Source organism: Meles meles, unplaced genomic scaffold (assembly GCF_922984935.1).
Source record: "Meles meles unplaced genomic scaffold, mMelMel3.1 paternal haplotype, whole genome shotgun sequence".
Classification (NCBI taxonomy): domain Eukaryota; kingdom Metazoa; phylum Chordata; class Mammalia; order Carnivora; family Mustelidae; genus Meles; species Meles meles.
The window spans coordinates 254,233-271,610 of NW_025721110.1; the positions used below are offsets into that span (position 1 = coordinate 254,233).

Below are 17,378 nucleotides of genomic sequence, written 5' to 3' on the forward strand. Positions count from 1 at the left end.
GTCCACCCCGGCGCGCGCTTCCTCACTTGGGCTGGTGGTTCCGGAGCTCCTGCTCCTGGTCGCGCTCCTCGCCGTCGCGCTCCTTCTCCGCCGCGTCCTTCTCCGCGTCCTCGCGCGAGGGCAGCGCCTTGTGCCGGGCCCGGTGCCGCCGCGCCGGCTCCTCCCCGCTCCGCGCCTCTCGGGGTCCGGCCCGGGGCCGCCGCGGTGCCGCGCCCGCCGCTCGCCCTTGGCGCCGCCGTCCCTGGCCGGGTCGGGCGCGTGCCGGTGCGCGCGGTGGCGTCGGGGCCGGCGCTCGGCCGCGTCCTCCGGGGAGCCCCGCCGGGGGTGACGCCGGCCGCGCTCGCTCCGGGCCTCCTTGCTGCGGCTGCGGTGCGGCCGCTCCTCCCGGGCCCCGGGCTCCCCGCCGTCGGCCCTCGGCGCGTCCGCCCGCTCCTGCTCCGCCGCCTTGTCGCGGCGCGGGTGGTGCCTGCGCGGCGGCCGGTCGGCGCCCTCCGCAGCCCCCGCGCCCTCGGGCCGGCCTTGCCCCCGGCGGGGACGCGCGGCCCGTCTCGGCCCAGCTCCAGGAGCGGCCGGTGCAGGTGCGTCTCCACGTGGGGCCGCGGGGGACGCGCGGTGGCGTGGCGCAGCCGCTCCTCGGGTCCGTCTCCCGCGCAGCGCCTCGCAGCTGGGCCTCAGGTTCCGCAGCCGCAGCCGGCGGGCCCGCTGCCCCCACACCGAGCGCGCCTTGGCCGAGGGCTGCGGCCTGCTGCGGGGAGACGGGCGGTGAGGCCGCGCCGCCCACCTCTGCCTCGGACGCGGCGATGGAGCGATGGCGGGCGGGGGGCCTGGAGAGCCCTGGCAACCGGCGCAGAACAGGTCAGGGACGCCCAGGGGCCCAGAATTCGGCCCTGCCCCCCCATCATGGCCCCACCGACTGAGAGCACCAGCCTGCGGGTGGGCAGGGGGGCTCCAGGCCACCCTGGAGCAGCTGTCCAGGGGCCCTTGGCCAAGGGACGCAGGGCAGTGGGAAAGACAGGCACCAGCATGAGGTGGCAGACAGGCTTCCAGGGCAGGTGGGCTGCTGGCCAGGAAGGCCAACAGGGAGAGGAGGGGGCGGCGTGGGAATGGGGCAGGACTGAGGAAGAGGCAGGAGGCAGGAGCCCCCTGCAGCCGCCCTGGGGCGCTGGCCTTGCTTCAGCATGGAGCAGAGCTGACCAGGAAGGGCTTCTCCACCTCCGCTTCTGGAAAAACAGACACTGGCCAGGAGACGGGGGTGTTTGTGAGAGGCACTGAGAAGAGGCGGGTCCCCCGGACCAGGGTGGACATAGCCCAGGGAGCAAAGGGCCGGGGCAGTGGCCCCCTCTCAGGGCCAAAAGATAAGCTGGGACTGCTCCCTACAGTGGTCAGCCTCATCCAGGCACCTGCCACTCGGCTCAGTGACCACTTGCTCCCAGGGGCCCAGCAGTTAGGTCTGAGGCTAGAGATGCTCCCTCCTGTGTCCTCAATGCCCCCCACTCTCCTGGCTCCACAGAGAGCCCCTGCCTTCCACCGGCACAGAGAGAAGCCCCCCAGCACCAGGAGTGGCCTGTGCTCCAGGCTCAGCTGTCCCTGCACAGGCCATCAAAGGTTTGACCACCCCCAGCCTCATCCACATAGTCACATGTCGGGCTCCCAGCCAAGGGTACATGAGAAACCCTTTGCATTCTGGAATCTGTGCTGAATAAGGCCTCCAAAGTAGGCGACCCCAGCCCCACCCTGGCCAAGCAGGAACCTCGTCTGAGGCCAGAGTCTTGCCCTTCAGCCTCTGGGGGTTTCTGGACCCACTGTCGTGGTAGTTGGTCAGAGCCACGCTGTGCTGTGGGCTGAAGTGGCCCATCTCCTCCAACCTCACGGCAACCTCCCTACTTCACAGATGGAGACACTGAGCCTACACTCACAGAGGGCCCTCCAGCCAAGTCACTGACGCAGCCAGGGTCAGACGCGTGCAAAGACAAGACAGGAAAAAGGTCTCTAAAGAGGTGAGGCCATGGCCAGACCCCTGACTGCACTGACTGCTCAGAGTCACAGCCTGAGGGGCCCCGGACCAGGGCCTGGGCTGCACGGGCCACCGGTATCAGGGCCCTGGGCCACTGAGCACCATGCTGACCTGCAAAGCCAGAGGTGGCCAGGCGAGGGGGCGGCCCAGTGCCTGCAGCTCGCCTGCACGAAGTGTGTGATGCCAGATCCAGCCCCTTTGGAGGGGAAGTCCAGGCTCCAGTGCGGGGAGCCACGTCCAGGGCACTGCCTCACAAGAATGGAAGCCAAAGAGCACAATGTCTGTCCCTCACCTGGGAGCCCGTGTTGGGCAGTCAGGGCAATGCATGGGGGACAAGTGTGGCCTCTCTGGCCATCTGCTAACCAACACCATCAACTGCCTCGCCAGGTCCTGGCCTCCCTCCTCTGAGCCATCAAAGCTGCCCTTTCCTGCTCCCAGGGACACCTTGCAACAGACCCCCCCACCTCCTGTTTCCGTTCCTTGGACTTCAACCTAGAGCCCAGGGGACCTACCCATCCCAGCCTGACACCAAAATGTAGGACCCAACTGTGAACAATGCTGAACCACATGAGATGGGTGATAGGAGCCCATGAGGGCCGACAGCCAGCCTGGCCACGTGATGCAGGCTGGGACGCAGCGCCCCGTGGCCCTCAGGGTGAGGGCTGGGTGCAGCCTAAGACCTGGGCCCGGCTCTCCGCCAGAACAGACAGGCGGTGAAGACAGTGGGGACAGTGTGCAGGCTGGGAGCTCAGGACAGTCTCCTGGGGACACGGCCCTGCTGTCCCCAACCCTAGCTGCAGCTCCTTCTCTCCCAGAGACCAGCCAAACCCCACGAAGGGACGACTTGTCCGGTCACATACAGGGTGCCACGGAGCTAGCAGACTCCCCCAGAACTTCCCGGGGGAACAAGACACGGAGCAGCCGGGCTCACACAGCCCCCCAGGTTCCTGTGGCTCTGATCCTGCTGGGTCACCTCTTCGGGCCCTAAGGACACCTGGAGCTGCCTGCACCCGCCCACTGCTTGGAGAGGTCTGGCTTCCTCGGGGACCGTGCAGCAGGCCTCCCCTCCTTGCTGGTGTCTGAGTTGACCTGCACCAGGCTGCTGCTCAGTCCCTGCTCTGTCTGGTTCATGAAGCAGTGTGCCACCCGGGTCTCCGCACCTCTCCACGGAGCTCGCAACACCAAGAACGTGAGAGCAAGGGCCAGGCCACCGTCTGAAACACAGAGACAGTGTTCCAGACCAAGTCCTCATTGTAAAAGGCTCTTTAAGGAGTCACACGGGGAGTGGCTCCACAGTGCCTCGACCCCAGCTTGCTGGCAGAGCCCTATTTGGCCACGCCCAACCCAGGCCCTGTGGACACCTGCAAGGCCCAGAAGGGGCGTCCGTGGCACGACCCCACTTCGGGTGTCTGGGCTGAGAGCGCCAGGTGTGTGCGGCAGCCGGCGTGGGGAGGCAGCCCTCCTGTTAGCCCATAACTCTGCCGTCCACACCTTCCTCCAGCCTGGGACTCGGTCATCCAGGACCCGGCGTTCCTTCCATGTGACACACCAGGGTCCCCACAGCCTGTGAACAAGCCCCGTCAGGTCTAGGCCGGCCGAGCAGGGAGCAGGTGGCTCAGAGAGGCCCGCACTCCCACACCCCTGGGCCCCAGGGAGGGCACTGTGCTGCCCCGCCCACTGGGCAGACCACAGCCAACAGTTCCAGACACGTCCCATGTGCCGAGAGGAAGCCCCTGGAGCCAACCATCCCAGGACCTCCTCCCCAGGCAGACGGGTGTCTCCTCCCAGAGTGACACACCGGGGTTTCTGTGGCCGACCTCAGGCTCTGGCTGGTCTAACGTGAGAGCAGCTCCGCCGACACTAGGACAGCTTCCTAAGGGTCGCGGATATACCCCTGCGAAGTCAAAAATGGATGGGGCAGGAGGACCCCGTGAATGTCCTCGGTGAGTCCGACTGGACGCTCTCCCTTGTGGGAAACACGAGGGCCACAGCGCCCATGGCAGCCCAGCAGCGGCCACCTCAAGAGAAGCAGAAAAATGCCCGAGACACCAGAGAGACGCCAGGGACAGACAGCAGACAAGAGGACCAGCGGGGAGGGGAAGGGCCGAGCGCAGAGTCTGAGGCCCGGAGCAGGACTCGGGACCGTCAGGAAGCGTGCCCGCCGTCCCCCGCCAGCTGCAGAAGGCTTTCCTGGAGCTGCCCCGGAGCAAGGGGCTGGAGGAGCAAAAGCGGTTAGGGCGGCGGTGTGGCGTGTAGCCCCCGTGAAGGCACAGAGGGTGTCATAGCAGAGGAACTCACGGTGAGTTTACGCTGGAGACAGACGAGCTGTGAGACACGGCACCCCGAGTGTGCTTTACGAAACTGCACATGCGAGAAACAAGACAAAACAGAAGTGAGAAACCAGAGAGGGCTCTAAGGGGCACAGAACACATTTAAGCCACATCAGGTCAGGGCGCAGGCTGCGGTGGGCGTCTGGGCAGGAGGCCGGGGACGCGTCCATCAGAACGGGCACCAGCTGAGACCTCGGGGTAAAAGAGAAGTTGAGAAAGAAAGAGCACCGGGCGGAACAGTGACACAAGAAAGAGCACAGCACCCCGCCTCGGCCAGAGGACAAGAAGCTGCGGTCGGGGGGCCAGCCCACAGCTCGGCACCCTCGGCCCCACGCACGGCACGGGGCTTGGAAGGAACCAGCACCAAGCGTCCCTGAATTCCAAATGGCTCTTGCCTGCCACTGGGTGTCCCACTGCCACGGGGCTGCCGTGGGACAACCTGTGCATTTGCCTTGCCTCGGAGGCAGAGCAAAGCCAGCTAACGCAGGACACCTTAGCTTTCGGCTCCCCCCGAGCCCTGACACCTGCCTGCCCCGCTCTACCCTTGCACCCCTGAGTCCTGGGCCCCTCAGGCTCCAAACCGGGTGCTGCAGCTGACCGTGACCCTCCCAGGGGCCCACGGGCTACATCACCAACCCACTTCCTCACTGGGACTCCAGCCACTTTCCAGAGACTCTCTGGACACCGTCCCAAAACCAGCAGAGAAACCAGAAATCTCTACAACCCTTCCCCTTTGAGGTCACTCCCCTAGGGGAAGGCCCCACAGCTTCCCAGCTCCTCCTTCTCAAGGCCGAGTCTACACACTGAGGGGCTCAGAGCAACTCGTCCCCCTGCGGGTCCCAGGAGCAAAGAGGTGTGTGTGTGTGAGCGTGCGGACGCGTGTGAGGTGAGTGAGCACATGTGGTCCTGGGTGTGACCATATGTGGCAGTGAGTGTTGGGCATCCTGAGTGAACGGTGAGTGTTCGGTCATTCCCTGCCAGGAGCCTGAAGGGGCCATCACCTGAGGCCACAGCCCAACTCCAGAGGACGGGGACATCCCCTGAGGAGGCAGGAGCCCCGCCCCTCCACGCGGCTTGGCTACGGGGACAGAGCCAAGGCGCGTGTCACTCAGGCCTGTCTCACAGCCCACCCAGCAGCAGGAGACAAGCCCACCCACAAACACGATCCACTGGGAGAGGAGAAACAGCTGGGAGGGTGCGGGGCAACGGACAGACAGAACCAGGTCTGAGCCTCGCTTCCACGCTCAGAGAGGAAAGCCAACACCACACGCCCAGAGCTCAGACCTCATCCCCGGGGCAGGATCTCCAGTGACCACATCGGACCAGCCCCATCCGACAGAGGCACACGGAGGACATGCCACAGGAGACAAGGCCCAAAGCTGCATCCCAGGGGAACCTGCCCAAGAAGGGGGAGCACAGAGGCCAAGGCCGGCACACACCCAGGCTGGCCCGGCAGGAATGAGTGGACACCAAGCTCAGGCCCCACCGTGAGGGAGAACACCTGTGCCTCCCCAGGAAGCACCAAGGTGGTGGTCACGCCCACAGCTGGAACTGTGACAGCCTGGGCCTGGGTGTGCCCATCTGCAGCCTCGTGGCTACACAGCAGTGTTCCCGGAGGAGGACGGGGACCGAGGAAGAGCACCCAGACCTCTCTTGGTGGCCTGACAAGTTCTCCCTGGTGGTGCCAAGGGCCCCAGCACCTGCTGCCCGGAGCTCTCAGCCCGATGGGAACAGACGCCCTGCCCTATACCCCTAAGGGAGGGGCAGCTCTGGCAGGGACGGGGCCCATGGGACAGCACCCCCTCTAAAAGCAGAGAAGGCAGATGCTGAAGAGAAACCCACAGGCCCAGGAACGGGTCAGAGGCTCACCAGCCTCTTCTGCTAACGCAGACCACCAGCAGCTACGAGCCCAGGAGAAGGGCCATCTGCCGGGTCTCCACCAAGCAAGCCCAGCACCATGCCGTCCAAGTCACCGAATCAGCCCAACAACCCAGAGACAGCTGAGCCCTGAGCCCCCAGTGGCTGTCTGAGCGGCGACTGCTGAGTCCTCCCCGGCTCTCTGCAGCCCCCGGCATCCCTGCCCCGGGGTCAGGGGCCTCCTCTAGCTTCTCCCCCCCAGAGGCCAGTGCTTCCTGCTCGGCTGAGGGCAGGTGCTCTGCAAAGGGCTTCCTAGCAAACAGGCCATCCCCCGGGGACCGCTGGACAAGAACAGGGCCACGATGACGCACACGTGACACACAGGTACTCACACGCAAGCGGACACGGGCCCTCGCGCACACCGGCACACCCGCTCTCCCCGCACACTCGTCCACCTGCCGGCACACACGCTCAGCAGCCCGGACGCGTGTGCACTGCAGCTGTTCCTGGGGGCAGGGAGAGGGAGAGGCCCGCTGCGTCGGAAATTGGAGGTCTGTGTGGGTGGGCCGTGGCACCGAGGACACGTGCCCAGCTCCGAGTGCACTCAGCCTGGAGAGCGAGCTCCCCGCGAGCAGGGCTCCTTCCTCTGTGCTCTCTCATGGCCCCCTGATACTAGCCCAGACGTCCTCCCTCAGTCCCAGTCCTCCCTGCCCACCCCGGGGGACCTCCCCCACCACACAGCAGCCTTTGGCCCTGGGTTGGGCCCTCTGTCCCAGCTCTGAGGGCCCAGTACTTCCCACTGTGGTTTGCAATGTGCCTGGAGGCTCAGGGGAACCTCAGGGTGACCAGTCTCCCCGGGGAAGCCTTGGCCCTGCCTTCACCTTTTGTCATCCTCGAGGCTTCTCTTGGCCTCTGTCCCCATACTGAGTCCTTGGAGATGTTTTGGGGAAGTGCAATAAGTCTCTTGGGCTGCTGACGTGCGGCGCAAATCGTCTGGCTCAAAAACACATCCCTAAACAGTGGAGTCCGGACAGACACACTGACCTGACCCCCGACTCACACCCCGTGTCCAGCCAGAGGCCTGGAGCCACCCAAGCCCGCTGAGGACCAAGTCAGAGCCAGTCCGACCCCCGGAGGGAGGGCCACGTGCCGTCACGCCTCGCTCCGCCTGCAACGGGGAGAAGCCACAGAGCTCTTCCCGGCGAACGCTGCTCGCGGGCTGCTGCAGGAGGGGAGCCAGGAGGGGAGCCATTCCCTTGCATCACGGCTCCTGGGGGCTGCGTCCCAAGAAGCTCCAGCCAGTATAAGGGATTCTGAGGAAGCCCCAGGAGGAGCGTCCTGCAGAGGCTCAGCCCAAGGCTGCAGCGACCCCCGCCACCTGCCCCCCCCACCAAGAGCCTTAGGCGGCGGCAATGGAGATATTGGCAGCAGACATGGGACTGACTTCGGCCACGTCTTTGGCCTTTTGGAGAGCAAGCTTCTGGTTGGCTGCTTCTTCCATCTCCTCTTCGTCCTGTTTGAACAGACCGAAGTGTGATGCGTCTACTCTCACCACGTCAGCTCTCCGCTGCCCCCCCACCGCGTGGCCTCTAAGTCCTTCCTGCCCTCGCACCTGGGGGCTGGCAGCGGCTCCCGCCCTGAGCACCAGTTCCACACAGGCTCTCTGGCAGCCGGCAGGGACCACCTTCCATGCCTGCTACTCCAGGCAACCGTCCCCAAGAGTCTCGCCTCAAGCCCTCCTGCTGTGGGCCATCTGCCAGGGTGTCACAGCTGGTAACGTCCACCCCACTCGTGAGCTCCAGCCACCGGGACCCGGCTGCTGCCTGCGTGTCTGTCCCACAGCGTCCCCACTCGGCTCCATCAGAATGCACATCCTCCTTCGCCTGAGGGGAACCCGTCCTACCCGAACAAAGCCTCTGCCCCGAAGCTGTGAGCAAAGGCAAGAGGCAGAGCTGTGGCCCTGAGCCTGGATCCCGGCCCCACGCGCTCACAGGAATCAGCAGCAGCGGTGGGTCTCACCGGACCACCTCCCGGCCTTTGTGCCCCTCCTCCTGGGACCCATCAAGCCACATGTGTCTACCTGTCTCCAGCTGTGGCTGTGGCAAGTCCCTCCCTGGGTCCGCCTGGACAGCCACCCCAGTGCCTGCGTTCCCTCCCCCACCAAGCTCCTGGGGAAGACCCGCGACTCTCCAGCACACTGGCAAATACCTTGCCTCTGCCTCCCATGAGAAGGGCAGTGGGCGTCTGGGCAGACCCTCTGGTCTGACCCCAGGTCTCCAGGAAGAACCAACTGCTCTGCTCCTGGGACCTGGATGCAAGCTCGGGGCTGTGCCCGTGGGCCCACGGAGGGAAACTAAGGCCCCCATGTAACTCAGCTAGACTGCAGAGACCACCCGTATTTCCCCAGATACCCCAATCCCGAGCCCACCTGGCTTCCATGGACAGTGACATTCCCACTCTGGCCCAAAATGCCCATGAATTTTCTCCTAGAGGCCCCCAAATGGCCAGAACTAAGACCGCTAGCTGCCTGCAGACTTCCCAGCAAGACGCCCTCAAGCTTCAGCTCCACGGAGCAGGCGAACTCTATCCACCACGGAACCCTGTCAAGGCCCTTCTTCAAGCTGGAGGCGCCGTCCCGGTCCCAGCCCTCCAGGCCAAAGGGCGAGCTTCTAGACTGCGCACAGTTGATTCCCACTTAGAAAGGAATGTGATGCTGTAACACACTGTGGGAACTACAGGAAGGACCCGGAAACCCTCCAGGCAGACACAGCGGGGTCTCTGCCTGCCCCAGCTGCCAAGTTAGGGGAATTCCTGAATTGGGGCAGGTGGCCTCCAGGGGCCATCGCACAGGCTGTCTGTGCATGGAGACAGGGCCCCAAGGACATGGCTTCCTGGTGTGTCCTCACTGCTGCACAGCTGGTAAAGACCGTGAGAACTTCAGACGCAGGCTCACCCCTGCCCCAAGACAGCCAGTGCTCAGACCACCAGGGTTCCTGGGCACCACCAGTTCTTGGGGACCCGGAAATCCGGACCCCAAGATGTGCCCTGTGGATGCAGGCCCCCTGGCCCCGCCCCAGCAGCCCAGCCAGGAGTCTCAGACTGTCACTCTCAAGCAACTTCTGGATGGCCGAGCCCCTCTCGCCCAGGCTGACATGGAAATGAGCAGGCGGGCGGGACTTGCGCGTCCTCGGAGGGCAGCAGCCAGAGCAAGGGAGGCATCTCTACCCACAGGCCCCAGCACAGCCTCAGCCTGGGCTGGGAGAAGAGGCAGTCTGAGCAGAAGCAAAGGAAGACACGGGACTAGGCCTGCCCCCAGCAGGCGCCCATCTTCCAGAGAGCAGGGAGGGGCGGCGGGGGGCCCTGCGGGCCTGTACGGTCAGGAGCCCCTCTGCGGACAGCAGACTCGTCCCGCACCCGCCCTCCACGCGGAAGGCCTGCGTCTGGCTGGGCCCCAGGACAGCAATGGTGTTGCCAGCTGTGTGGACGGCAGCAGACACACGCAGGGCTGTGCACGCGGTGAGCTCCAGCACACGGGCACGCGCCCAGAAAGGGGCACACACCGGGCACGCACTCTGCCGAGAAAGCTGGCACGTGGGGCCTCTGCCGCAGGGGGCCTGAAGGCGGCCGGACCCTCCGCACCAGGAGCTGGGGCTCGTTCAAAGCACAGGCCTGAGGCCGGACCGCGGGAGAGCAGGCCGCCCCCTCCACGGCTGTGTCCTCGGGAAGGAAACCACAGGGGAGGACATGTACAATCACGCCACCCGCCAGGCTCCAGGACGAGAGATGAGTTCAGAGGCCGCCCGCTGGGACGAGAGGCCGTCCTGCCGAGTCCCAGCCCCGCCGACAAGGACGCGGCAGAGATCCTGCCGGCGCCAGCCAGGCCCGGCCTCGCAGGACAGCACCGCCGGCGACCACCCCGGCTCACCCGGCACACTCAGCACTGACCACCGGGGCCCCTCACCGCCCAGGGACGAGCACAGGGACCCCACGCCTCCCTTCAGGGTCTCCATCGCACGCGTGCCTCTGGCTGAGGGGACACCTGCCACTGCATTCAGCCACGTCTCCTGCCACACGTCAGGGTGCTTCCCCCCAGGCCAGGAGTCTGCCCCCCACTCCTCAAGGCTCTCTCTGGGCGGCACCTCTTGTTCCGGCCACTCTCTCCAGGCCGTGGCTTCTCCACGAGCTGCCCCTCCTGCCCCGGCGTCTCTCGCGCCCCCTCCACACCGTCACCACACCCCAGCGGCAGCCTAACTCCCACCTGCCTGCGACCTTGAGGAGACGCTCCAGACAGCGGTCACCTGAGCCCTTAACCCTGAACTGGCCCTCCGCGGGGCCCTCTGGGTCCACGCAGTGGGACATGGGTGGCTGCCCCACCCCCTGCCCCTCCTGGGCTGTGGGCCGTGTCCCTGCACACGTACCTTGGTCAGTTCCTGAGCGTTGGCGAGGTTGTCCACGGCAATAGCCAGGAAGACATTCAGCAGAGTGTCTGGTTGGCTCCAGCTAAGGAAGGGAACCTTCTGCCCCAGCCCGAGCCTCCCACAGCCACAGCCCAGCTTCCCCCGGGCAGAACTGGGCCCCCCTCCCCTGACGAGACCTCAGCCTCCTTCCCTTAGGGGCCACATGCCCTCCGGGGGCCCTCGCTCTGCCGGCCCGTCACCCAGACACACAGCCAAGCGAGCGGACCGGGCTGCCGCCTCTTCCCACAAGCTCCTGTCCTGTGCGCCCCGGGGCAGCATGTCCCCAGGACCAGCCCGCCCCTGCACTCTGTTCCAGCAGACCCAGGCATTCCCCTGTCACCTCGTCCCTCAGCACTGCCGACGTTTGGAGCGGGGCGACCCTTTGCGTGGGACGTTGGGCACCCTCTGTGACGCCCTGCCCAGCACCAGGGTGCAGCAGCCCCTCCCCAGGGCAACCACGCCATCTCAGACCCGGCCGGTGTCCTCTGGGGAAATGGTCACCCCAGTCAGAGCCCCGGCACAGAGCTCTTTCCCCACAGGCCTGGGGACGCACCACCCCCAACCCAACCCAGGGGCAGGTCTTTCTGCCAGGGCCAGCCTTGAGGAGCAGCCGGTTTGTGGAAGGCCAGCAGCGGTGACTGGCTGCTCAGGACCCAGTCTGGCAGGGAGATGCCCCGACACTCAAGGGGGCCCATGTACCCAGTACCACCTCATAGGCAAGGCTGCTCAGGGCTCCAGCAGATCAGAGGAGGACGGGACGCGAGGCTGGGGTCCACTTCCCCACACTAACCCAGCGACGAGCACCTCAGAGGCCTTCCCACACCTGGAGAGCGGGTCTAAGGCCAGGACCCAGAGCTCAGGGCCCAGCCGGAGAGATGCACAGAGGCAGAGGGAATGACGCCCGTTGGCCAGCACGAGGCCTGACCACAGGCACCCCCAGCGTGACTGTGCAGGGTCAGGATGAGCTCCAGGCCACAGCTCGGTCCCGGGGGTGGGGGGCGGCACCTCCTTCCGACAGCACTCATTCCCCACCCCACCCCCACCATCTGAGTCAACACTGCAGGCCCTGCCCTCTCCAACAACCCTGTCAGCCACCCCCAGGTCCCACCCGCCTGCTAAACAGTGAAACAAACACTCCCCCCCAGTCCCCCGACTTCTCCTTGCTGGGTTTCCTGCCCCCACGAAGGCAGGGCTCCCTGCCGTGGGGTCCGGAGGTGACGGATGGTGTGAATGGAGGCCTGCAGGGTCACGGGTCCCAGGCCAGCGGAGAGCCAGCCAGGCAGGGGCAAGGAGAGACAAACAGGGTCAAGTGTCCAGGAGTGCTGTGGGGAAACAGGGCAGAGCCGTAGGGCTGTAGGGCAGTCTGGAAGAAGATGAGTCACACCTGTGGGCCAGCCCCAACCTTACTCCAGCCCCATGGGGTATTAGGGCAGGTCGGCCTCGGCACCAGCGCTCTCCTGGGAGCCCGAGGCATCGTCCTTGTGGGCTGGAAACTGCACGTCAACCACTCTGTCCCAGACCCTGAACTAATCCTAACCCTATTCCTCTAGCCTTAACCCTTACCTTCTAAACCTAAACCTAACCCTCACCCTAACCCTCTAACCCTCACCCTAATCCTCTAAACCTAACCCTAACCCTAACCCTAACTCTAACTGTGACCCTCACCCTAACCCAAACCCCTAACCCAAACCCTAACCTTCCCTGTCCTCCTTCCACCCACTGACTCAAGCCAGGGCTAAATCCAAGGACAGGCTGGACCTCTGTCCCCGGGTACAACCAGGAACACTAAGCAGAGGGAGAGAGGAGAAGTGGAAGGGGCCCACTGACCTCCCTGCCACCGATGTCTCCAAGGCCTCTGGCTCAACCCCGCATTTCGCGGGACCCTGGGAGGGATTCTGAATTCCAGGCCAGCTGGGTGGGGAGTACTCGGTGACCTTTGCATCCCCACATGTCCAACCCTCCTGGCCTTGCATCCTGAGCCTTGCTCCCCAGGACTTCGGGGACACAGAGCACGTGGCAGAGGTGAGGGAACAGGGGGGACCAGACAGGGACTGCGCCATGGGTCGCGTACACATCCACCGCAAGGCTGGGTCACGGTCCAGGTGCTGCGTGCAGGTCTCCTGGGCACACCTGGCCGTCTCGGAATGGAGGTCTGTGTGCCTGGGGCACCTTTCCCCCACCTCCACCTCCCCCTGGAGGAACGGCCAGATTCAAGCATTTCCATGTCCAAGCCTCAGGGACAGTTGGGAACCTGGGGTCAAGAGGGGCAGGGACTGGGAGGAGTCAAGATGGCAGAGAAGTAGCAGCCTGAGACTACATCAGGTAGCAGGAGATCAGCTCGATAGCTTATCTAAACATTGCAAACACCTACAAATCCAACGGGAGAGCGAAGAGAAGAAGAACAGCAACTCTAGAAACAGAAAATCAACCACTTTCTGAAAGGTAGGACTGGCGGAGAAGTGAATCTAAAACGACGGGAAGATAGACCGCTGGGGAGGGGCCGGCTCCCGGCAAGCGGCGGAGGAACGGAGCACAAAATCAGGACTTTTAAAAGTCTGTTCCACTGAGGGACATTGCTCCAGGGGCTAAACCGGGGTGAAGCCCACGCGGGGCCAGCGTGGCCCCAGGCCCCGCAGGGGCACAGAAGGATCGGGGGTGTTGGAGTGTCGGAGAGCTCGCAGCTATTAGAACGGAGAAGCCGGCTGCAAAGACAGAGCCGAGGACTGAACTCTCAGCTCGGGGTTACCTTGAACTGGTCGCGGGCTGGGTGAGCTCAGAGCGCGGCTAGAGGCTGGGGATACGGGAGTGATTGGGTGCTGTCCTCTGGGGGCGCACTGAGGAGTGGGGCCCCAGGCTCTCGGCTCCTCGGGGCCGGAGACTGGGAGGCTGCCATTTTCATTCCCGTCCTCCGGAACTCTACGGAAAGCGTTCAGGGAACAGAAGCTCCCAAAAGAGAACCCGAGCCGATTACTTAGTCCGGCCACCGGTAAGGGCGGTGCAATCCCGCCTCGGGCAAAGACACTTGAGAGTCACTACAACAGGCCCCTCCCCCAGAAGATCAACAAAATATCCAGCCAGGACGAAGTTCATCTATCAAGGAGAAAGCAGATTCAATTCCTAAGACAGCAGAGGAATTCCAGAGGAGGAGAAAGCAAAGCACGGAACTCATGGCTTTCTCCCCATGATTCTTTAGTCTTGCGGCTACTTCAATTTTTTTTTTTTCTTTTTTCAATTTTTTTTTCTTTTTTCAATTTTTTTTCTTTTTTCTTTTTTCTTCTTCTGCTAAATTTTTTAAAACTTTTACCCTTTTTTTAACGTTTTTTGACTAGTACATCTAAATATATATATATTTTTTCTTTTTTATATTTTTTTATTTGTTTTATTTTTAAAATTTTTTTTCTTTTTTTTTCAGAACCTGTTTTTATCCCCTTTCTCCCCCCCACAATTTGGGGTCTCTTCTCATTTGGTTACAGCGCATTTTTCCGGGGTCTTTGCCACCCTTTGAGTAGTTTATTTGCTCCTTCATATCCTCTTATCTGGACAAAATGACAAGGCGGAAAAAATCACCACAAACAAAAGAACAAGAGACAGTACCGAAGGCTAGGGACCTAATCAACACAGACATGGGTAATATTTCAGATCAAGAGTTCAGAATGACGATTCTGAACTTTCTAGCCGGGCTTGAAAAAGGCATGGAAGATATTAGAGAAACCCTCTATGGAGATATTAAAGCCCTTTCTGGAGAAATTAAAGAACTAAAATCTAACCAAGTTGAAATCAAAAAAGCTATTAATGAGGTGCAATAAAAAATGGAGGCTCTCACTGCTAGGATAAATGAGGCAGAAGAAAGAATTAGTGATATAGAAGACCAAATGACAGAGAATAAGGACGCCGAGCAAAAGAGGGACAAACAGCTACTGGACCATGAGGGGAGAATTCGAGAGATAAGTGACACCATAAGACGAAACAACATTAGAATAATTGGGATTCCAGAAGAAGAAGAAACAGAGAGGGGAGCAGAAGGTCTATTGGAGAGAATCATTGGAGAGAATTTCCCTAATATGGCAAAGGGAACAAGCATTAAAATCCAGGAGATGCAGAGAACCCCCCTCAAAGTCAACAAGAATAGCTCCACACCCCGTCACCTAATAGTAAAATTTACAAGTCTTAGTGACAAAGAGAAAATCCTGAAAGCAGCCCGAGAAAAGAAGTCTGTAACATACAATGGTAAAAATATTAGATTGGCAGCAGACTTATCCACAGAGACCTGGCAGGCCAGAAAGACCTGGCATGATATATTCAGAGCACTAAACGAGAAAAACATGCAGCCAAGAATACTCTATCCAGCTAGGCTATCATTGAAAATAGAAGGAGAGATCAAAAGCTTCCAGGACAAACAAAAACTGAAAGAATTTACAAACACCAAACCAGCTATACAGGAAATATTGAAAGGGGTCATCTAAGCAAAGAGAGAGCCTAAAAGTAGTAGATCAGAAAGGTACAGAGACAATATACAGTAACAGTCACTTTACAGGCTAATAATGGCACTAAATTCATATCTCTCAATAGTTACCCTGAATGTTAATGGGCTAAATGCCCCAATCAAAAGACACAGGGTATCAGAATGGATAAAAAAACAAAACCCATCAGTATGTTGCCTACAAGAAACTCATTTTAGACGCGAAGACACCTCCAGATTTAAAGTGAGGGGGTGGAAAACAATTTACCATGCTAATGGGCATCAGAAGAAAGCTGGGGTGGCAATCCTGATATCAGATCAATTAGATTTCAAGCCAAAGACTATAATAAGAGATGAGGAAGGACACTATATCCTACTCAAAGGGGCTGTCCAGCAAGAAGATCTAACAATTTTAAATATCTATGCCCCTAACGTGGGAGCAGCCAACTATATCAACCAATTATTAACAAAATTAAAGAAACACATCAATAATAATACAATAATAGTAGGGGACTTGAACACTCCCCTCACTGAAATGGACAGACCATCCAAGCAAAAGATCAACAAGGAAATAAAGGCCTTAAATGACACACTGGACCAGATGGACATCACAGATATATTCAGAACATTTCATCCCAAAGCAACAGAATACACATTCTTCTCTAGTGCACATGGAACCTTCTCCAGAATAGATCACATCCTGGGTCACAAATCAGGTCTCAACCGGTATCAAAAGATTAGGATTATTCCCTGCATATTTTCAGACCACAATGCTCTGAAGCTAGAACTCAATCACAAGAGGAAAGCTGGAAAGAACCCAAATACGTGGAGACTAAACAGCATCCTTCTAAAGAATGAATGGGTTAACCAGGAAATTAAAGAAGAATTGAAAAAATTCATGGAAACAAATGATAATGAAAACACAACAGTTCAAAATCTGTGGGACACAGCAAAGGCAGTCCTGAGAGGAAAATATATAGCGGTACAAGCCTTTCTCAAGAAACAAGAAAGGTCTCAAGTACACAACCTAACCCTACGCGTAAAGGAGCTGGAGAAAGAACAAGAAAGAAACCCTAAACCCAGCAGGAGAAGAGAAATCATAAAGATCAGAGCAGAAATCAACGAAATAGAAACAAAAAAAACAATAGAAAAAATCAATGAAACTAGGAGCTGGTTCCTTGAAAGAATCAATAAGATTGATAAACCCCTGGCCAGACTCATCAAAAAGAAAAGAGAAAGGACCCAAATCAATAAAATCATGAATGAAAGAGGAGAGATCACAACTAACACCAAAGAAATACAGACAATTATAAGAACATACTATGAGCAACTCTACGCCAACAAATTGGACAATCTGGAAGAAATGGATGCATTCCTAGAGACATATAAACTACCACAACTGAACCAGGAAGAAATAGAAAACCTGAACAGGCCCATAACCAGTAAGGAGATTGAAACAGTCATCAAAAATCTCCAAACAAACAAAAGCCCAGGGCCAGACGGCTTCCCAGGGGAATTCTACCAAACATTTAAAGAAGAACTCATTCCTATTCTCCTGAAACTGTTCCAAAAAATAGAAATGGAAGGAAAACTTCCAAACTCATTTTATGAGGCCAGCATCACCTTGATCCCAAAACCAGACAAGGATCCCACCAAAAAAGAGAACTACAGACCAATATCCTTGATGAACACAGACGCAACAATTCTCGCCAAAATACTAGCCAATAGGATTCAACAGTACATTAAAAGGATTATTCACCACGATCAAGTGGGATTTATTCCAGGGCTGCAGGGTTGGTTCAACATCCGCAAATCAATCAATGTGAGAGAACACATTAATAAAAGAAAGAACAAGAACCATATGATACTCTCAATAGATGCTGAAAAAGCATTTGACAAAGTACAGCATCCCTTCCTGATCAAAACTCTTCAAAGTGTAGGGATAGAGGGCACATACCTCAATATTATCAAAGCCGTCTATGAAAAACCCACCGCAAATATCATTCTCAATGGAGAAAAACTGAAAGCTTTTCCGTTAAGGTCAGGAACACGACAGGGATGTCCATTATCACCACTGCTATTCAACATAGTACTAGAAGTCCTAGCCTCAGCAATCAGACAACAAAAGGAAATTAAAGGCATCCAAATTGGTAAAGAAGAAGTCAAACTATCACTCTTTGCAGATGATATGATACTATATGTGGAAAACCCAAAAGACTCCACTCCAAAACTGCTAGAACTTGTACAGGAATTCAGTAAAG

The 17,378-nt window shown here is 59.2% G+C and overlaps 1 protein-coding gene across 1 annotated transcript in view; it reads right to left on the reverse strand.

Moving 5' to 3' along the window:
• The window catches only part of LOC123935977 (voltage-dependent N-type calcium channel subunit alpha-1B-like), a 122,353-nt gene that overhangs the window by 93,204 nt on the left and 11,771 nt on the right, over window positions 1-17,378 (reverse strand). The window contains 6 exon segments of the mRNA XM_045996803.1: window positions 27-196; window positions 199-518; window positions 521-642; window positions 644-745; window positions 7,593-7,714; window positions 10,620-10,718. Coding sequence (XP_045852759.1) covers window positions 27-196; window positions 199-518; window positions 521-642; window positions 644-745; window positions 7,593-7,714; window positions 10,620-10,718 — 935 coding nt within the window.